At 40.8% G+C, this 22,867-nt stretch overlaps 1 protein-coding gene across 2 annotated transcripts in view; it reads left to right on the top strand.

The window, feature by feature from the left end:
- The first annotated feature begins 3,246 nt into the window (after positions 1 to 3,246).
- The window catches only part of MRPS35 (mitochondrial ribosomal protein S35), a 44,132-nt gene continuing 24,511 nt past the window's right edge, over positions 3,247 to 22,867 (top strand). The window contains exons 1-5 of one of the 2 annotated variants that reach the window (XM_033222566.1): positions 3,247 to 3,403; positions 7,192 to 7,229; positions 8,656 to 8,823; positions 12,158 to 12,218; positions 16,379 to 16,518. In XM_033222566.1, coding sequence (XP_033078457.1) covers positions 3,292 to 3,403; positions 7,192 to 7,229; positions 8,656 to 8,823; positions 12,158 to 12,218; positions 16,379 to 16,518 — 519 coding nt within the window. In that variant the 5' untranslated portion in view covers positions 3,247 to 3,291. The remainder of the gene's footprint in view (positions 3,404 to 7,191; positions 7,230 to 8,655; positions 8,824 to 12,157; positions 12,219 to 16,378; positions 16,519 to 22,867) is intronic. The other variant, XM_033222567.1, reaches the window with a different exon arrangement.

Raw genomic sequence — 22,867 nt, 5'->3', positions numbered from 1 at the left:
CTGCATAACTCTGCTCTACTGGTTGTATGCTTACCAAGAATCGGTTTTGTTTATTTCTAGTTGTTTTGACTGTTATAATTTTGTCACTTTGAGACAAAATAGGGGAATAGGCCAGACCCATGCCTCTAATCCTGACACTTTGGGAGGCCACGGCAAGAGGATCACATAGGGCTGAGAGTTCGAGACCAGCCTGGGCAACATAGCAAGACCCCCAAATCTACAAAAAAATTTAAAAATGGAAAAAATACACCAGGTGCAGTAGCTCATGCCTGTAGTCTTATCACTTTGGGAAGCCAAGGCAGGAGGATTGCTTGAACCCAGGAATTTGAGACCAGCCCTGGCAACACAGTGAGACCTCATCTCTAGAAAAAAAAAAATTTTTTTTTAATTAGCTGGGTGTGGTGGTGCGTGCCTGTAGCCTCAAGCTACTTGAGAGGCTGAGGTAGGAGGATCACTCGAGCCTGGGAAGTCAAGGCTGCAGTAGGCCATGGTCGTGCTACCACATTCCAGCCTAGCAACAGAGTAAGACCCTGTCTCAAAAATAATAATAATAAATAAATTAGAATAAATAATTTTTAAAATGAGAAAATAGAGAATTTATTTTATTTCATTTATTTATTGAGATGGAGTTTTGCTCTTGTTGTCCGGGCTGGAGTGCAATGGCGTGATCTCGGCTCATCACAACCTCCGCCTACCGGGTTCAAGCGATTCTTCTGCCTCAGCCTCCCGAGTAGCTGGGATTACAGGCATGTGCCACTGTGTCCAGAATTGGTGGCTTCTTGGTCTCGCTGACTTAAAGAATGAAGCCGCAGACCGTCGCAGTGAGTGTTACAGCTCTTAAAGGTGGCACATCTGGAGTTGTTCCTTCTGATGTTCGGACGTGTTCAGAGTTTCTTCCTTCTGGTGAGTTCGTGGTCTCACTGGCTTCAGGAGTGAAGCTGCAGACCTTCACAGTGAGTGTGATAGCTCATAAAAGCAGCATGGACCCAAAGAGTGAGCAGCAGCGAGATTTATTGCAAAGAGTGAAAGAACAAAACTTCCACAGTGTCTAAAGGGACTTGAGCCTGTTGCCACTGCTGGCTTGCGGTAGCCTGCTTTTATTCCTTTATCTGACCCCACCCACATCCTGCTGATTGGTCCATTTTGCAGAGAGCTGATAGGTCTATTTTGGCAGGGTGCTGGTTGGTGCATTTACAATCCTCTAGCTAGACACAAAAGTTCTCCAAGTCCCCACTAGGTTAGCTAGACACAGAGCACTGATTGGTGCATTTACAAACCTTGAGTTAGACACAGAGTGCTGACTGGTACATTTACAATCCTTTAGCTAGACACAGAGTGCTGTACAGAAAAATTCTCCAAGTCCCCACTAGGTTAGCTAGATACAGAGTACCAATTGGTGTATTTACAAACCTTGAGCTAGACACAGAGTACTGACTGGTGCATTTACAAACCCTGAGCTAGACACAGAGTGCTGATTGGTGCGTTTACAATCCTTCAGCTAGACACAGAGTGCTAGACAGAAAAGTTCTCCAAGTCCCCATCAGGTCAGCTAGATACACAGTACTGATTGGTGTATTTACAATCCTCAAGCTAGATACAGAGTATTGATTGGTGCCTTTACAAACCTTGAGCTTGACACAGAGTGCTGATTGGTGCATTTACAATCCTTCAGCTAGGCACAAGAGTGCTAGACAGAAAAGTTCTAAACAGCTCACTAGGTTAGCTAGATTACCGATTGGTGTATTTACAAACCTTGAGCTACACACAAGGTGTTGATTGGTGTATTTACAATCCCTTAGCTAGACATAAAGGTTCTCCAAGTCCCCACTAGACCCAGGAGCCCAGCTGGCTTCACCTAGTGGATCCCGCACCAGGGCCGCAGGTGGAGCTACCCGCTAGTCCCATGCTGTGTGCCCCCACTCCTCAGCCCTTGGGCAGTCGATGGGACCCGGCACCGCGTGCAGGGGGCGGTGCTAGCGGGGGAGGCTCAGGCCACGCAGGAGTCCACCGAGGGCGGGGCAGGGGGAGGCTGGGCACAGCCGGCTGCAGTCCGGAGCCCTGCCCAGCGGGGAGGCAGCTGAGGCCCGGTGAGAATTCGAGCACAGCGCACCCTCTGCAGCTGCTGGCACGGTTGCTAAGCCCCTCACTGCCCCTGGCCGGCAGCGCCTGCCGAGTCCACGCCCACCCGGAACTCCCGCTGTCCCGCGATTCCGGCGCACGGCCAGGGTTCCCGCCGGCACCTCTCCCAGCACACCTCCCCACAAGCAGAGGAAGCTGGCTCCGGCCTCAGCGAGCCCAGAGAGGGGCTCCCACAGTGCCATGGTGAGCTGAAGGGCTCCTCAAGCGCCACCAGAGTGGACCCCGAGGCCGAGGAGGTGCCGAGATCAAGGGCTGCTAGCATGTAGTCACCTCTCACCACCACAACTGGCTAATTTTGTATTTTTAGTAGAGACCAGGCGTCTCCATGTTGGCCAGGCTGGTCTCAAACTCCTGATCTCAGGTGATCAACACACCTTGGGCTCCCAAAGTGCTGCGATTACAGGCACAAGCTACCTCAGCCGTCCGATAATATTTTTATTAATCCATGTATGTTAATCCATCCTACCGTGGAAAATAAGAGTGTTCATTAAAGGTTTATTTTCTAGGTTCTGATGAGTTCTGACTTTCTGTAATTCTAACCTGATCTAACAACAAGCTAACCATATATAGCTAAAAGTTATAGGCTATGTACACGCGGTGTTCACTGTATGCCAATGCTGTACACAAACATTTGTCTGTGCTAACTTGTCTAAGATCATGTATCTCCCAGAAATGGTGAAGTCAAGTTTGAAACTCAAGCACTCTGGCTCAGGATGCTGCTTCTCTCCCCTTGGCGCATATCACTTGCATTACTTGAAGATTTCTTTAATCCAAGTAAATGTAGAAAAGCAGCAATTATAAAGAACTAGGAGTCCCTCGGGTAGACTGCCTGACTCTTGGATCTGAGGTTCCACCCAGACCACGCCTGCCTTCAGTGAGCCGCAACCCCCATCCCTATGGTCCCTATCTGCAATTCTCTACGAACTGATTCACTGGAGTTTTAAGAATTTTTTTTGTTTTCTTTTCATTACTTCTTTCAGTTTGGGGGTATCTTCCTGCACATTTGACTCGGCTCTGAGTGCGCAGACCCACGTGTTTCCTGTTTCTCCCCGCTAGTGCGGTGCCAGCCCAGGAAGCCTGCGTTTAGTCGCCCCAGGCCCGCCCCTGACGCTGAACGGCGCTGGTCCCTTCCGGCTTGCCGTCCTCGCAGTCATGGCGGCCGTCGCGCTCCCGGCATGGCTGTCTCTGCGGTCGAGGGCAAGGACTCTGCGTGCATTCTCCACCGCCGTGTTCCCGGTCACTCCGGTCTCGAAACTTGGCCTGAGTGAGTATCTGTCTCGTCTTCTCCGGGCTTTGGGGGAGGTGCAACAGCGGAATACCGGCCCCATGAGGGGTGCCGCGGTGGCTGGGCCAGCACCGCTCGAGGGAGGCCGGTGCGTCCGCTGCCAGGCCAGTCTGGTAGAAAAGCCGTGGACGTAGGTCTGTGCTCTGCGCCGGCGTTGCCCGGCTCCTAGCCGCCTGTTTGTGCCCTGGGTGCTCTGGGCGTTTGCTCAGAAAGCTTACATTCCCCTTCCCCGTGACCTGCTCCTGTGTTGCCCCCGCCCACAGTCCCTGGTACAGGTTACTGGTGCTCTGTATTGCTTATCGGGCATCGGCAGTGATGAACCGTGGATTTCCCCAAACATTAAGAGAGTCATACGGTTGTGCTAGAACAAATTGTTGCTCTGAATTCCAGGCCACCAAATGGGCGGCCTTCATTCAACAGGCGTTGATGAACTTCATTTAATAGAAATTATAGGGATGCTTGATAGCGTGCTTACCCCGGAGGAGTCTAGTGGAAAATACAGATTTATTAACGGAGAAGTGCTATGTAGAGTGAGAGGCGCTGTGATAGAAGTGTGGCTGGAGTGACGGGAGCGTTGGGAGGAGCTGGCGTGAGTCTAAACAATCGGCGAATCCTACCTGTGCTACTTCCTGTTATAGCTCTAATTTACTCTCCTCATACTACCAACTATCTAGTTCCGATGACCATCTCATTTCTACAAGTTTCTTTTCCGTTTCCTGTTTCCCTTCTTGCTTTCCTACATTGAATTCTCACAACAGCCAAAAGAGGTTTTCGGAACTTAAATCTTGTCTTGCTGTTCCCATGTTCAAGATCTACCCATTGTTTTCAGATAAAGTATAAATTCATTAATCCTAAATACTGGCTCTTAATAGGTCTAATACTTGTCTGTTTTTAATTTTCCTTATTTCATTCTTGGAATACTTTACTCCTATTGTATACTATGCAGTGTTCTGGACACTCACCGGGGATACGGCAAGGTGGGGAAGTCAAGAGTACAAACAACCAAACAACTAAATAAGATGTCAGATAGGGTTTAATGCTATGAAGAAAAATAAAGCAGAGTATTGAGAATGGTGGATTTGTGGGGAGTAGTGGCCATAGGGTAGTCAGGAAAGATCTTTCTGAGGAAGTGACATTTGAACAGGGCCCCAAGCCATGCAGAGATTTGGGGAAAGAGCATTTGGGGCATGGGGAACTATAAGTGCAAAGGCCAAAAGTTGAGAACAAGCTGAGGGGTGTGATCAAGGAACAGGAAGAAGGGCAACATGGCAGGACCTAAGTGTGAGTAGAGGAGAGAGTGGTAGTATAAGATGTCAGAGAGTTAGTTAAGTAGTGATCTTATCTCTCCAGAGTTTGTAGACATTTCATTTGGATTTTTGGCTTGGGTTTTATATCAGAAGGCTTTGAACAGGGAACTGATATAATGTGATTTACATTTTTAAAAGATCACTGGCTGCTTTACTGGGGTAAGAGTGGAAGCCAAAGACGTGTTTGGAGGCTGTTGCAGTAGTCAAAATGAGATGATAGTGACTTGGATTAAAGTAATAGTGGAGAAGGGGGTGTGGTTGTATTTGCAATATATTTTGAAGGTAAAGTTTGTAGGATTTACTGATGGATTTGATGTGGGGCTTGAGGACAAGTCTCAAAAAAATCCTGTTACATTTTTGTCCTGAGCAATTGGATGAATGATGATTCCATTTACACGAGTTGGGAAGACTGGAAGAAGAAAATCAAAAGCCCTGCCAAGGGGCTGAGCATGGTGGCTCATTCCTGTAATCCCAGCACTGTGGGAGGTGGAGGCATGCGGATCCCTTGAGCCCAGGAGACCAGCTTGGGCAACATGGTGGAACCTTGTGTCTACTGGAAATACAAATTAGCCAGACGTGGTGGCGCATGCCTGTAGTTCCAGCTACTCCAGAGGCTGAAGTGGGAGAATCACCTGAGCCTGGGAAGTTGAGACTACAGTGAGCTGTAATCGCACCACTGTCCTCCGGCCTGGGTGACAGGAGTGAGACCCTATCTCAAAAAAAGAAAAAAAGCTCTGCCAAGGATGCATTATAGTTAAGAAGCCTGTTAAGTGTCTTCAGCCTCTTTTATCTCTGTCTCTCTCTGTTCTGTTCTTAAACTTCAGCCATATTGAATTTGTTCACTTTGATTTTCCATGTGCTCTTGCTCTGTCAAAACACTTTTTCTCACCTGCTTGTCTTCATGGCTATGTCCTGCTCATCTTTCAGGTTTTAGCTTAAAGTACACTTTCTCAGGGAGATTTTCCCCAACTGTATTGGGATTTTCCAGAGAGACAGAATGTAGACGTAGGATAGGATAGATGTAGATGTAGATATATAGACATATGACAGGGGATTTTTTAGGGGAATTGACTCACCTCACAATAGGCTGTCTGCAAGCTGGAAGCCCATGTCAGTCCAAGTCCAGAAGCCTCAGACCAGGGAAGCCGTGTAATTTTCAGGCCAAGGCCGAAGCCCTAAGAACTGAGGGGGCTGCTTGTGCAAGTTCCTGGAGTCCAAAAGCTGGAGCACCTGGAGTTCTGATGTCCAGGGGCTGGGGAAGAGTGTCCCAGGTCCAGAAGAGAGAGAGAGAGAGAGAATATGTTCTTTCATCTGCCTTTTTGTTCTCTGTATGCCCTCAGCTGATTGAGTGATGCCCACCCACATTGAGAGCAGGTATTCCTCATTCAGTCCACTGACTCACATGTGTGTCTCTCCTGGAAACATCCCCACAGACATGCCCAGAAATAATGCTTTACCATGTGTCTATGTATTCCTCAATCCAGTCAAATTGACACCTAAAGTTAACTATCATGGCTGGGCACGGTGACTCACCCCTGTAATCCCAGCACTTTGGGAGGCCAAGATGGGTGGATTGTTGGAGCTCAGGAGCTTGAGACCAGCCTGGCAACATGGCGAAACACTGTCTCTACAAAAACTAGCCAGGTGTGCTCATGCTTTTAGTCCTAGCTACTTGGGGTGCTGAGGTGGAAGGATTGACTTGACCCTGGTAGTTTGAGGCTGCAGTGAGCCAAAATTGCACCACTGCACTCCAGCCTGGGTGAGAATGAGATAACCTTGTCTCAAAAAAAAAAAAAAGAAAAAATTCACCATCACACCAACTAAATGACTAGGTTTAGTTCCCTGCTATATGTGTTCATAATATTTATTGCTTAATTGAAATTATTTGTTAAAAAGTTGTCTTACTTGACAGACTCTGTAAGAGTCCTTTTTTAGATGATGAATTCACTGTATCGGCAATTCAGATAACTATAGAATTTTCCTTATTGGGGCTGGGCATGGTGGCTCACACCTGCCCACTGCACTTTGGCAGGCTGAGGGAGGTGGATCACTTGAGGTCAGCAGTTTGAGACCAGCATGGCCAGCATGGTGAAACTCCGTCTCTACTAAAAATACAAAAGTTAGCCAGATATGCTGGGGTGCATCGGTAGTGCCAGCTACTCAGGAGGCTGAGGCAGGAGAATCACTTGAACCCGGGAGGTAGAGGTTGCAGTGAGCTGAGATCACACCACTGCAACCCAACCTGGGCGACACGCCAAGATTCCCTGTGTTTCCAGTTTTTAGTCTTCATTAAGATGATTTTGGTCCCTGAGCTTACCAAAAAAAAAAAAAAAAAAAAAAAATTGTTTCGTTGTTATGTTACAGAATACCTTAAATTAGAATAATGGGATCATGATTGATGTTGAACAACTAACTTGACATGATAAAATTCCCTTTATTGTGTTCTTTTATGTACCGAAGAAAGAACATCCAGAAATGAAAGGCCTCCAAGAAGAAAGGTAAAAAGTTCATATACTCTACTGTCTTAATGGTTTCTAGAGTTCTAAAATGAGGCAGATACTCATTATAAGGCAGAAGGGTGTTGCCAGAGAAGACTTCACAAGGTCATGTTTACTGGATGATTACCATAGCCCTGGCAGAGGTTAGTCTTTGTTTTTTGTCAGTACTCAGAGAATAGATCATCTTTGAGAGGTCAACTGACTGAGGAACTCCCAGGAAACAGGTGTATAAACCAGAATGTGGAACAATTTCTAATGCTATCTTAAGTCCTGCAGCCTGGGACTTATGCATTAATATAACTAGTTTGTTTATTTATTATTATTTGTTTGAGACAGAGTTTCACTCCTGTTGCCCAGGCTGGAGTGCAGTGGTGCAATCTTGGCTCACTGCTACCTCCGCCTCCCAGGTTCAAGTGATTCTCCTGCCTCAGCTTCCCAAGTAGCTGGGACTTCAGGCACGCACCTCAATGCCTGGCTAATTTTTGTATTTTTAGTAGAGAGGGGTTTTCACCATGTTGGTCAGGCTGGTCTTGAACTCCTGACCTCAGGTGATCCACCCGCCTCAGGCCTCCTAAAGTGCTGGGATTACAGGGGTGAGCCACTGCACCTGGCCGTATTCTAACTAGTTTAGTCTCACCCTGTGGACATTTGGATTCCTTACTTCTATGGAGGAATCTAAACTATAAGGTCAGTTGGTCAGCATAGTGTCAGAACAGAGACACATTAGTTGGAAGTTAAATGGTATCAAATTACAATAATCAAGAGCAGTCATTTCCTCAGGACTATTACCTGCTTCTAGGACATCAACTACGCTGGTTTTGATATTGTGTAGGTGGGACCTGGCTGAATTTTGCCACTATAAACCCTACTTTTGTATGTGGGCCATCCCCTAGTATTTGATGCCATGAAAAATAAATGTTAATGTGATTGACTAAGCTATCAAGTACTAGTTTTTCTCTGGGCCTAGGAGTCATATAATCTTTCATTATGTATTTATTCAATCAGTTTAACCCTAATTATTTTTTCCTTTTCTTTTTACTTCTAAGGACTTAATGCCCCCTCGTGCTACTGATTTCCATCAGAGAAGTTTGAAAAATTATTTCAAAATGTATTGTTAATTCACCCTTTCATAAGCCAAATGAAAAAATTTTTGCTGAACGTCTAAAGAAATTTTTAGTGAAGAAAATGTGATATTAAAGGGGATCCTTGCCAGAGGGTGTGAAGAGATGGTGCAGAGATATTTAGCTATATTTAGTGTTGTTTTTAAAATTTGGACAGCAGCAGCTTTGTAGGAGGTCAGATTTTACATATGTTGCAATTTTGTTTCTATTTCTTATAATTGTAGCTTTTTGCTTTAAAATTAAAATTCTTTAAAAATTAAAGAATGTTTTTATATTTAAATACTAAACGATTTTATATTTCTTAGGCACTACCTCCTAGGACAGAGAAAATGGCTGTTGACCAGGACTGGCCTAGTGTTTACCCAGTTGCAGCACCATTTAAACCCTCTGCAGTACCTCTTCCTGTTCGAATGGGTTATCCGGTAAAAAAGGGCGTGCCCATGACAAAGGAGGGAAATCTAGAACTTTTAAAGGTAAGACAAATTGCTGATTCATTGACTCAGACTTACATAGAAATAAATGCTGATCTTCCCCCCTATTTCTACTCTCTTATGGTTCAGCGTTCAGTGTATAGCAGCTTACTGTATTTTAATTAAAATTTTTTAAAATAATAGAATAGGTATATTATTATACAACACCAGATAATAATAGGAGTTGATTTGGATTATCAGTGGTAAAGGATACTCAAAGAATCCTAGGCATTCAATAATGTAATTAGTTGGCTGAGCCCGGTGGCTTATGCCCATAATCCTAGCACTTTGGGAGGCCGAGGTGGGCAGATTACTTGAGGTCAGGAGTTCAAGACCAACCTGGCCAACATGGTGAAACCCCGTCTCTACTAAAAACACACAAAAAATTAGCCAGATGTGGTGGTGGGCGCCTGTAATCCCAGCTACTTGGGAGGCCGAGGAAGGAGAATTGCTTGAACCCAGGCGGTGGAGGTTGCAGTGAGCCGAGATGGTGCCACTGCACTCCAGGCTGGGCAGTAGAGTGAGACTCTGTCTCAGGAAAAAAAAAAAGAATGTAATTAGTCAATCTTGTGGCTTCCCTTGTGACCTTTTTCTATTGTATCTCTTCTTTTTGGAGACAGGGGTCACTATGTTGCCCAAGCTGGTCTCAAACTCCTGGGCTCAAGAGATATGCCTGCCTCAGCCTCCCAAAGTGCTGGGATTACAGGTGTGAGCCACCACACTCAGCCTATCATATCTTTTCTATATTGCATCTTTCCAGTGGAATTAAGAAAAATGAAATAACCTAGTTTGAGATTGAGACTTGGGAGGTAAAACTTCCAGTTTAAAAAGAGGGGCCGGGCACGGCAGCTCACGCCTGTAATCCCAGCACTTTGGGAGGCCGAGGTGGGCGGATCACGAGGTCAGGAGATTGAGACCATCCTGGCTAACACGGTGAAACCCCGTCTCTACTCAAAATACAAAAAATTAGCCGGGCGAGGTGTCGGACCCCCCTGTAGTCCCAGCTACTTGGGAGGCTGAGGCAGGAGAATGGTGTGAACCTTGGAGGCAGAGCTTGCAGTGAGCCGAGATCGTGCCACCGCACTCCAGCCTAGGCGGCACAGCAAGACTCTGTCTCAAAAAAAAAAAAAGAATTTAAATTCTTTCTGTCTATAAAGGTAGAATATTATTTAGTATTATTATTATAGTCTACCAAATTTAACTGTATTACTTGAAGCAAAATAGGTTAAGGTAAATGCTTTGTTTGATAGCATGTATAATTATTTATGATCGGTGTTTTAAAGAAAATATAAATGCTTAGTCTGGGAATGCATATCTTAGATGGTTTCTTAAATACAATGAAAGTTATACAAAGGAAAATGAACTGTTTTCCATTAGATGAGAGTCTTTGAAAAACAAAAGTTTGCTAAAAGGTGATGGGAACAGGGAGAATGGGTACTGTGTTGCTGGAGACGGGAAATGAAATTTAGAAATGGGAATGTGAAGACACAAGAAAGCATACATCAAGGAAAACTAATGTTTTCTTTGAATAAAAGAAGACAATTTTGTTCAAAGAGATCTTTGGAGAATTACTGGGTGAGAGAGTAGCAGTATATTTGCAATAATGCTAATGGTTGTAAATGACATTTTAATAAACATAAAAATCCAAACATTTAATGCATGTCATTTATTTGTAGTGATGGTGTCATTGAATAAGCTTATTAACTGAGCTAACGTATGCAAAGTGCATGGAACTGTGCCTATGTAAGTCCATGCAAATTGTCTGTTATTTTTTCCTTTTATGATTTTTGAGGTTTATACGTTCATGTTTCAAAAATAAAAGTCTATAACTGTGATCTATTAAAAGTAGCCCCTCAACACTAGAGTTTATCATTTTTAAAATGTATAAAAAGGAAAAAACCAAAAAGTACAGTAAATGAAACTGCCTATCCCCAAATCCCAGTTTTCAGTGCCTATTTTCTCTTGATTAAAACAATATTTTCTGGCCAGCTGTGGTGGTTCACACCTGTAATCCCAGTACTTTGGGAAGCCAAGGCAGGTGGATCACTTGAAGTCAGGAGTTGGACAGCAGCCTGGCCAACATGCGAAACCCCATTTCTACCAAAACTACAAAAAAATGAGCCAAGTGTAGTGGCGCATGCCTGTAATCCCAGCCACTCGAGAGGCTGAGGCAGGAGAATCACTTAAACCCAGGGGGCAGAGGTTGCAGTGAGCCGAGATTGCGCCACTGCAACAGCCCGAGACTCCGTCTCAAAAACAAAAAACATTTTCTGATCAGCCCTCAAGACACCTGGCATAGTTCTTGTAGTAACTTTCGACTTGTTTACACTTTCTTTCCAAATGAGCCTTTAAACTCTTTTAGGTGTTTAACTTTATTCAAGAAATGACCTAATAAATGCTAATTATTTATTTGAAGGAATCAAATCTCTGACTTTCCTGAATTTTCATTCACATTATGAATGATTCATTAGCTTTTTAATATGTCATCATAAATATATTCCTAACTTCATTAAACTATCCAGTTAAGATTTGCTAGCTTCACTTATTAGTTCATAAAATGTTTATTATGTACAAAGTGGAAATACTGTCATGCTATGCAGTCCAGGGGACTTGTGATGATTAAACAATGATCCATATCCTGGCCGAGCACAGTGGCTCACACCTATAATCCCAGCACTTTGGGAGACCAAGGCGGGCGGGTCACCTGAGGCCAGGAGTTCGAGACCAGCCTAGGCAACATGGTGAAACCCTGTCTCTACTAAAAATACAAAAATTAGCCGGGCATGATGGCACATGCCTGTAATCTCAGCTACTTGGAAGGCTGAGGGAAGAGAATTGCTTGAGCCTGGGAGGCAGAGGTTGCAATGAACTGAGATTGTGCCACTGCACTCCAGCCTGGGTGACAGAGCGGGACCTTGTCTCAAAAAAAAGAAAAGCAAAAAAACAAACAATGATCCATGACCTTAAGTCCTTTCAGTTTTATAAAGGAAATATACATGTATACCTGTAGATTTGTGGCAGGAAGAATACTATAAAAATGATGTTTAGTTTTTTTCATTATGATTGTCATTATAAGATGCTTGGTAAAAGACAAAAGATTTATATGATCTGAAGACAAACCCAGGTATCACTGTAAATTACTTGGTACTGAATCTATATTTTAAGAAATATATTTCTTGAATTGACAACATCTGTGACAGAAAATCAATATTGTAAAAAAACAGCATTTATTTACTGCGTGTTTTACTGGGCCTGTGATTTAGTTTTATGAGAAAACTATCTTTTTCATGTTTTTAAGACATTTAGCTAATTTATCCTTTAACTTTCTCTATTTAAGATTCCCAATTTTCTGCATTTGACTCCTGTAGCAATTAAAAAGCACTGTGAAGCCCTTAAAGGTAAGTGGTTATTTTCTTATATGAATTTTATATTGACTTCGAACATAAATTTAAGAATCTCTGTTCTAATATACTGTATAGCCTTATATTCAAGTTGTTTTCAGCGAGTTGGTACATGTCAAGTCTGCGAATTTTTTTGCTAACGACTACAAGGTATTAGGAATAATAATTAGAAACCATGATCCTTGTTCACAGGTAGGTTAGGGACTTACTATTGAGTTTTAGAAAACATGCACATAAGGCTGGGCATGGTGGCTCATACCTGTAATCCGAGCAGGTGTTTGGGAGGCCGAGGTGGGCAGATCCACTGAGGTTAGGATTTCGAGACCAGCCTGGCCAACATGGTGAAACCCTGTCTCTACTAAAAATACAAAAAAATTAGCCTTGCATGGTGTCAGGCACCTATAATCCCAGCTATTCTGGAGGCTGAAACAGGAGAATCGCTTGAACCCAGGAGGCGGAGATCGCGGTAAGCTGAGATCGCGCCATTGCACTCCAGCCTGGGCAACAAGAGGGAAACTCCATCTCAAAAAAAAAGAAAACAAACATGCACATAAGAAGACTGAAGTAAATGTTGCAGATACTTCACAGAGAAGAATTATCTTAAAGAAATTATTGAAAATTTTAAAAAATGAATGACATATGCATGTGGTAAATCAAATAGTAAAAGAGCTTATGATGAAAAAGCACTAGCCTTATATGCTTTCTTTACCAGCCCCTCATTTATTTATGTATATATGTTTATATTTGTAATAAATACTCTACATATAGTATATATATTTATATATACTTATATACTCTCTGTAGTGTGTATGTGTATTTATAAAATAACAAGTAATCACTGGAATATGATTATACCTTCAGTTCTGGATTTCTTGATTTTGAAAACCTGTTGATTCCTAGGTATAAACAGATTTCATGTACTTAACGTTACTGCTTCTCCTCCTTTCTACATGCATGGAGGTGAAGGCAAATAATATTTTTTAACTCATGGTTTTGTGTATGCTTTTATAATTATGTATATATTCCAATTTAAGTTCTGATTGATAGTTATGATTGATTAGATTAATTCAGGAGTTGGTACCTTTGGATAAAGTCTTAATATACTCATGCTGATTTAAAGGTGTTGTATGTACATGCTCAGTATACTTATTAAGGCTTTTCAGGAAAGAATATGAAACCTAGAAACACTTCACAAGTATCCTGATTATGCTGGGAAGGAGCTGTGGAGTGGTAAACATAATTATGATTAAATTTGAGCTTTTCAAAGGGCCTTCCATTTAAAAATATAAGGAAGACTATATAAAGAGGTCCTGAAACATAGGAATAATAACCTTACTCTTGAAATGAGGGAGGAAAGATCTGTTTCATTTGTTTGGTCTTTTACTTTAGGACATTGGGATGCTTTTCTATCCCTTTAGAGTATGTGTTTCTCTATGCATTTGGGCCTGGAATTAGACTAAAACTCATCACTTCCAAATTTGTGTCCCAGGCTGGGCATGGGTGTGGCTCACACCTGTAATGCTCGCACTTTGGGAGAGTGAGTTGGGTGGATTGCTTGAGCTCAGGAGTTCAAGACCAGCCTGAGCAATGTGGTGAAACCCCATCTCTACAAAAAATACAAAAAAATTAGCCAGGTGTGGTGGCACGTGCCTGTAGTCCCAGCTACTTGGGGGCTGAGGCGAGAGGATTGGAACCCAGGAGGTTGAGGCGGCAGTGAGCTCAGATCGCGCCATTGCACTCCAGCCTGGGTAACAAAGTGAGACCCAGTCTCAAAAAATAAACAAATAAAATAAAATAACAAATTTGTGTCCCGTTTGGCACAAATCATGTATTACTATTTGATCATCTATAAAGCCAGTTAACAAATGGCATTGCACTGTGAAAAATTCCATGTTTCTTCTTTTTAAATGTGTGTTTATAATCTAGAAACTTGTAATTTTAATAAAATATTTCTGTAATACTTCCTGATTTTTAAATGAAAGGCTTTTGACAGGGCATGTTAGCTCATGCTTTTAATTTCACAGCATTTCGAGAGGCCACGGAGAAAGGATTGCTTGATCCCAGGAGTTTGAGACCATCCTGAGCAACATAGTGAGATCATGTCTCTACAAAAATATTGAAAAATTAGCTGGGATGTGATGGTGCATGCTTGTGGTCCCAGCTACTCTGGAGGCTGAGGTGGGCCTGGACGACAGAGTGAGACCCTGTCTCAAAAAAACATAAAAATGAAAAATAAGTTTAAAAAAATTAAATGAAAGACTTTCATACAGCACATTCAGAAGAGTGGCATTCTATTTTATAGTACTTAAATGAGTGTCTTGCTCTTTCCTTAATTATCCCTTTGCACTTGCTGCCAGTCTCCGGATTTAGATTGCATCTTCCGAATAACTCAAAAGCTTTTCAAGTACTTCTCAGTTTTCTTTCAAAGTAGGTCAGTTCAGACTTTATATCTAACTTGCAAATGGAAAATCTGAAGCACGGGAAAGTTAGGTAATTTACCAAAACTTTAATATCAGTGGCAGAAGTTAAATACAAACCAAGGTCTTCCAAAGTCTCGTCTATTGCTCTACCTATCAGATGAGTAAAGGCTAATAGGAATCTGTTACGTATTTTCCATTTGGCTGTGTTTTTTTAGACATATAATTTAGGTAATTTAATTTTAAAACTGTAATTATTATTTGATGATTGAAATGACTTATTCATAGTTTCTAAAAAAAGAAAAGAAAAGAAAAAGAGTCAGTGCAAACCCAAGAGCTCACAAAATTCCCCAAACTAGTCTGTCTTACAAAGTGCTTGGCAGTGATGCATCTTGTAGTGCAGGGTATTGGAATAAGTTCATGATGGGAATGAAATTCAGCCTCAACAATCTTGTTCTGTTCATATTTTTTAAATGTTAAAATGATGTTAATTGCAAAGATACTTTTTTTCCCCTCAAAACGACTGGGTATTGATCTTTTAAACAGTGTTCAAGGAATGAAGTCAACTATATTTAATTTGTTAGTATAAGAAAATTGTTAGCCCAAGGAAATGTTATTGGCAAAATAGTTCTCACTGTCCCTTAGATTATCACCTACAAGAGCTCCCACGTCTGCCTGTGAAATTATGACCAGCCTCTTCTGCAGTTGTGCTTGTTTGGAGGAAGCATGTATGCAGTCTAATATGTTTGACCCAAAAAACCAGTTACTTTTAGCTGTTCGTAGAGTGAGGCTGTTTAAGAAATGAGATTTCCATTGTGGACAGCCTGATAGTGCCAGAAATTTTCATCTCAAGCTGAAAGTCCTCTGCCATGCTAACTTGATTGAAACAGGCTAAGATGAAATCAGCTCTGATACCTGGAGGAGGCTGGGAGCTACCTCTTTTCCTTTAAGTTTTTTTTTTTTCCTATTCAGGGCCTGAGTTTATACTTCTGTGTTACGAAGGTAACATGCTATGAAGATAACAAGAAGGCATGTTCACAGTGCTTGGAGTTCCTGTTGTGACCTAGGTCTGAGACCCAATCCCACTTCCTGTCTATGCTGTCTTGCCCAGATATGAAGACAAGGCTTTCTTCTTTCCATTTAGCCCATTGGCACATAGAAGTCACAAAGAAGAAATTTCAGTTCTTATAAGAATCCATTTAAGGGCTTAGGCTTTTGTACCTGTTTGAGTTGAGGTTCTATTCAGCCAGATTTCTAAACGACTGTTAACTCCATCTCAGTTTCTTCTTAGGGCTCTTTGAGAGCTTTCAGTTCTTTTCAGCTGATCTTTAGTAACCTTTAGTAATTAATATTATCTGTTACTTTTTTGAAAACAGTAATGCTCTGGGTACTATGAACTGTTTGCTTTTAGTTGGTATGGAGGAAGTAAACTGTCCAATAACAGATATGTGCAAAGCTTATAATAAGCTTCCATCAAGGCACAGTCCCCTTTTAACTGAAAATACCACTGCCATCAAACCTGAAATATCCAAAGAATTCCCTAATTAAATTGCCTAATTTAGGATGTACCTAATAGGAAAAGGGATAAGTGATGATGGTATATATGTAAAGTGCAGAATAGAATCTGTTCTTTCATGTGACCTGGCAATGATCTCAATAATTTGGTATTGCCTAGTACTATGCATTACAATGAGAATTTACTTGCAAAAGTGTAATTGAAATTATTTCTTTTATTCTCAGATTTTTGCACTGAGTGGCCAGCCGCACTGGACAGTGATGAGAAATGTGAGAAGCATTTTCCAGTTGAAATTGACAGCACTGATTATGTTTCATCCGGACCATCTGTTCGGAACCCCAGAGCACGAGTAGTAGTCTTAAGAGTAAGAGTTTTTTTCGTTTTTTGTTTTATATAAGAATCATTATAATACATTATTTAACGATGTCTTTGGTGGCTGGCACAGTGGCTCATGCCTGTAATCCCAGCACTTTGGGAGGCCAAGGTGGGAGGATTGCTTAAGCCCAGGAATTTGACACCAGCCTGGGCAACATAGCAAGAACCTATCTCTAAAAATAACGAGAAAAGAAAAAAAAAAATGTACTTGATATGTGTGATTATAAAACTGTAATATTTATCACAGAAATTTTGGAAAATACAAGTTTTAAATTATATGCCAGGCATGGTGGCTCATGCCTGTAATCCCAGCACTTTGGGAGGCCGAGGCAGGTGGATCACCTGAAGTCAGGAGTTCGAGACCAGTCTGGCCAACATGGTAAAACCCCGTCTCTACTAAAAATACAAAATTTAGCCAGGCATAGTGGTGGGCATCTGTAATCCCAGCTACTCTAGAGGTTGAGGCAGGAGAATTGCTTGAACCCGGGAGGTGGAGGTTGCAGTGAGCCAAGATCGCGCCACTACACTCCAGCCTGGGCGACAGAGCAAGATTCTGTCTCGAAAAAAAAAAAAAATTATAAAATTGCCCATAAATCTACCATTTGTAACCACTGTTAACTATGGTAGCTCATTTTAGTACATACTCACAGCCTGCCTTTGTGTATATTAATGGGATGATACTGTATGTGTTCAGCAGTCTCTTTCTTACTTAACAAGAATTAACCATTTCCCAATAATATTAAACATTCTTTAATTTTAATTTGAATTTTTTTGAGATGGGGTCTGACAGGCAGAGAGCAGTGGCACTAACATAGCTCAATGTGGCCTCCAATTCCTGGGCTCGATTGTCCTGCCTCAGCCTCCAAAGTGGCTGGGACTACAGGTGTGAGACACTGTGCCCAGCCCATTTTCCTAAATTTTTTGTAGATACGGGGTCTCACTTTGTTGCCCAGCTGTTCTTGAACTCCTGGGCTCAGGTGATCGTCCCACTTCTGCCTCCCAAAGCACTGGAATTACAGGTGTGAACCACTGCACCCAACCTAATTTAATTTTAATGGCTACGTAGAATAACATATAAATGAGAGACTGTTATGTACCAAGACAGTGTTTGAATCTGGTGGGTGTAATGTTGATCACTTCAAACTTAGCTTTCTTTCTGAGACTGAAGTGATACATAAATAATTTCATAATATAGATCTACCATAATTTAAGTTATCTGTATTATGGAACCTTTAGGCTTTGTAGTGGTTTTCTTTATTAGAAAAATGTTTTAATGAATATTCTTAGGTGTTAATATTTGTATGTATTTCTAATGATGTTCCTAAGATAACTTCCTGAAAGGAGAACTGTGAGGATATATAGCTCTTGAAGTTTGTTGATATATATATTGTAAAATTCCTGCAGGAAACGTAAAAAAAATATAACACCATCAGATTGTGAGAAGGCCTGCTTTACTGTGCTCTCACCAACCTACATATTGCCTGTCAACTTGAAAAATTTGTCTTATATTTAAAATATGTATGTCTTTGAATACTAGTGAGGTTGAGGATTTATTCCTTTGCAAAACACTTATATTTTGTCATTTGCCCATTTTGATGGTGTATTGATTCCTTGTATCTTTTTTTTTTTTTTTTTGAGACAGGGTCTCACCTTGTCACCCAGGCCGAAGTGCAGTGGCGCGATTTCGGCTCACTGCAATCCCTGCCTTCCAGGCTCAAGTGATCCTCCCATCTCAGCCTCCTGAGCAGTAGCTGGGACTGCAGGTGTGTGCCACCATGCCTGGCTAATTTTTTTGTATTTTTGTAGAGACAGGGTTTTTCCATGATGCCCAGGCTGGTCTCAAATTCCTGAACTCAGGCAATCTGCCTGCCTCGGGCTCCCAAAGTGCTGGGATTACAGGTGTGAGCCACTGCTACCGGGCCGTTGTTTCTTTTTAATAATGGCTTTATTGAGACATAGTTCAGTTGCTATAGAATTCCCCCCTTAACCATCCTCAAGCCCCTTTCAGCAACTAATCTTTCTGTCTCTGGATTTACCTATTCTTGACATATTATAGAAATGGAACCATGCAATATGTTTTCTTTCATATAGTGTAATGTTTTCAATAGGTTTCATCTGTTGTAGTGTTTTATCATTTCTTTTTATTGCCAAATGTTTTATTTTATGAATATACCACATTTTATTTATCCATTCATTAATTGGTGTACATTTGGGTTGTGTCTGCTTTTTGGCTATTATGAATAATGCTGTTGAACATTCATATACAGGTTTTTGTGTAGACATGTGTTTTCCATTCTCTTGGGTGTATACCTAGCAGTGGAATGACTGAGTTGCATGGCACCTCCATGTTTGACATTTTGAGGAACTGCCAAACTGTTTTTCAAAGTGCTTCACTATTTTACAATTTCACCAGCAAATTTGAGGCTTTCTATGTCTCCACATCCTCACTAACGGTGTTGTTACCTGTCTTTTAGTTTTAGTCATTCTGATGAGTATGAAAGTATCTCATTGTAGTTTTGATTTGTGTCTCCCTGAGAACCATCTTCTCATGTGCTTGTTGACTATTTGTATATGTTTGGAGAAATGTCTGTTCAAATCCTTTGCCCATATTTTAATTGGGTTGTTTATCTTTTGATTGTTGAGTTGTAAGCGCATTTTATATATTCTGGACAACAGTCCCTTCTCAGATATATGATTTGCAAACATTTTCTTCCATTCTTTGGGTTGTCCTCTTACTTTCTTGATGTTGTCCTTTTTTAAGCACAGAAGTTTTAATTTTGATGAAGTCCAATTTATGTAAGTTATTTACTGCATAATGATGTTTTGGTCAATGATAAACACATACACAACAGTGGTCCCAAGAAATTATAAGACTGTATTTTCACTGCACTTTTTCTATGTTTAGATATGTTTAAATACACAAGTACAATTGTGTTCCAATTGTTACAGTATTTAGTACAGTAACATGCTGCACAGGCTTGTAGCCGAGGAGCAATTGACTATACCAGGTAGTCTAGGTTTGTAGTAGGCTGTACCACATTGGATTGTGTAAGTAAGCAATGATGTTTGTACATGACAAAAATCACCTAGCCATGTCTTTGTCAAAAAATATTGTTAAGCGGCGCTTGACTATATTTTTCCTTTTGTCTCTTGTGCTTTTGGTGTCATATGTAAGAAATCATTGTCTTATTCAAGGTCATAAAGATTCACTCTTGTGTTTTTTCCTAAGAGTTTTATAGTTTTAGCTCTTACATTTAGATCTATGACCTATTGTTTGTTAATTATCATACAGTTGTTCCTCAGTATCTGTTTGGTATTGGTTCCAAGACCGCTTGCAGATACTTAGATCTGCGGATGCCCAAGTCCCTGATGTAAAATGGCATAGTATTTGAATATTGAATATAACCTAGTATATCCTCCTATATACTTTAAGTCTTTTCTAGATTACTTATAATGCTTAATACAATGTGAATGCTATGTAAATAGTTGTTATACTGTATTTTAAGAATATGCATTTTAAAAATTGTTGTATTGTTATTTTTTCTGAATATTTTCAATCCACGGTTGGTTGAATCCACAAATATGGAACCCGTGGAGACAAAGGGCTAACTGGATATGGTGTGAAGCCAGGGTCCAGCTTCATTCTTTTGCATTCCTTTTGCATGTTGATCCAGTACCATTTTTGAAAGGACTATTTTTTCCCTTTTGAATGGTCTTGGCACCCTTGTCAAAGTCATGTAGTTACCTTTTAACTTTTCATTTGGCTACTTTACCAAATTCTCTTTTTAAAATTTTTTATTATGAAAATTTTCAAATGTATGGACAAGTAGAAAGAGGCTAATAAATACCCATGCACATGGCATCTTGGTTTGGTAATTAATATTTTGACAAATTTGCTTCATACACACACATACACATCTAAGTACCTTAACATTTCTGACACCTAATGTTTCACACTAAAATACTTCAGTGTGTTATCTCTAAGAATTCAGGAGATGTTTCCTATTTAATTCCAATGCTATTAACACATGTAACAAAATTGTCAGTAATTCCCAAATATTATCTAAAATATCTACCCCACACTCAAATTTCCCCCATTGCCTTACAAAATGGTATTTATTAAGCTCTTTTATTTAAACCAGAATCCCGTCAAAGACCATTGTATTTGATAATGATGTATCTTAGGTCATCTGGAATGGCAAACAACTCCACCTCCCTCCCTTCTTCCTGATGAATTTGACTTGTTAAAGAGGCAGGTATTTTATCCTATAACGTTTCCTACCTTTTGAATTTGCCCCATTGCATCTGGATGTCATTTACTATATTTCTTTATCTCCTGTACTTCACATAACCTGCACGTTAGATTTAAAGGACTGATAAGATTCCAGTTAAATATGTTTGGCCAGAATACTTTATAGATAATGCTATGTATTTTATATTGCATCAGGGGCACGTAAAGTCTGGTTGCCTCATTCTTGGTATGCTGAAATTGAGCACTTGGCTAAGAAGTTGACAACCTAATCCATTCCTTTGTGAAGATTTCTGTTGTTTTGCTTTTCCCTTAAACAAGTAATCTGTAGGTGGATATCAAGCAAAATCATTATCCTTTTTGATCCTTGAAGTATATCTATCTTAACTTTGGCCAGTGGGAACTCTTTTAAGTTGGTTCCTGTGTCCTTTTGTTACAATCCATTAGCATTTGAAAGTTTCTTTGTATTTTGACACAAGATGGTTCAGGCTCATTTTTATAAATTTCTTATTCCGGACCTGGAATCAGCCATTTCTCAAGGAGCCCTAATACCTGTCAGTGGATAATGGTGTTTACAGACCATAATCTGGATGCTAGGACTTCTCAGTTGATTCTTTCAGAAGTTTCTCAAGAAATAATCGATAAATAATGGTAGTTTTAATTCCCTTTTTCAAGTATCCGTAGCTTGTTTTTTCTTTTCGTCTTCTGCGTTAGATAAAATTTCGGAAACCACATTTCTGTAGTCCCTTATGCTGATCCATAGTTTGTCTGTGCCTCTAGTGTTTAACCTCAGGTATGAGGTAGGATTTCAGTTATTATGTTAATGGTGTATCCTATTCTTAGATTACTAGCATTTACGAAATTACCTCCTCTGAATTATTGAAGTCATAAATTACATTAGGTTTTCAGTACACTGATGCATTTCTGAACCCTGGTCAGTTCATGGTGTATCATTCTTTTATTCTACCACTGATTTGCTGTGCTAGAATTTTACTTAGGATCATTTGTCCAGATGCTGTATTGCTCTGGAGAAACATGAGATCCTGCTGTTACTCACCTGGATCACGCCACGTGCCATTGCACTTCTAAGGGTCTGCCCTAGGAACTTCTAATTTAGTATTTGAAACCACTGTTTGTTTCCTTTGTCAAAGAAATCTTGGTACACATGGCATATCTTTTTCACACAGCAGTCATGGAGCAGTTACCTGATACACTTTTTTAAAATTAAACTTTTTATTTTAGTTTTTAATTTGCAGAAAGGTTTAATTTGCAGAAAGGTTCCAAGAATAGTAGAGAATCCTATATATTTCAGACCCAGGTTCCCCTGTTGTAAACATCTTAAAATATACTATGGTATATTTGTCACAACTAGTGAATTAATATTGATACTGAATCAATATTGAATTTATTGTTACTAAAGTCCCTACTTTGTTCAGATTTTCTTAGTTTTTTTTCTAACACCCTTTTTCTGTTCTAGAATCCCATCCAGTTTACTACATTACGTTTAGTCGTCATAACTTCTTAGGTTTCTCTTGGGTGTGATGTTTCTCAGACTAGACTTGTTTTTGATGACCTTAACAGTTTTGAGAAGTACTAGTTATATATTTGGTAGAATGTCTTTCAACTTGTGTGTTTGGGGAGAAAAACCCCAGAAGTAAAGTGCCATTCGTCACATATCAAGAGTATAGGCTATTAAGATGATTTGTTTTGTTTGTTTTTTTGAGACAGGGTCTCACTCTGTCACTTAGGCTGGAGTGCTGTGGCACAATCACGGCTCACTGCAGCTTCGACCTTCCCAGGCTCTGGTGATCCTCTCACCTTTGTTTCCCCAGTAGCTGGGACTACAAGCACAAGACACCACGGCTAGCTAGTTTTTGTATTTTTTGTAGAGATGAGGTTTTGCCATGTTGCCAGGGCTGGTCTCGAACTCCTGGGCTCAAGTGATATTCCCACCTCAGCCTCCCAAAGTGCTGGGATTACAGGCAATGATCCACTGTGCCGGCCATGATTTGTCAGTGATGATGCTAATCTTGATACCTGGCTGAGGTAGTACTTGTCCATTTTCTTCACCATAAAATTATATTTCCTC

This window comes from Trachypithecus francoisi, unplaced genomic scaffold, assembly GCF_009764315.1.
Source record: "Trachypithecus francoisi isolate TF-2019V2 unplaced genomic scaffold, Tfra_2.0 Lachesis_group11, whole genome shotgun sequence".
Lineage (NCBI taxonomy): Eukaryota > Metazoa > Chordata > Mammalia > Primates > Cercopithecidae > Trachypithecus > Trachypithecus francoisi.
The sequence above is the reverse complement of the archived record's forward strand: the minus strand, read 5'-3'. Positions and strand labels throughout refer to the sequence as shown.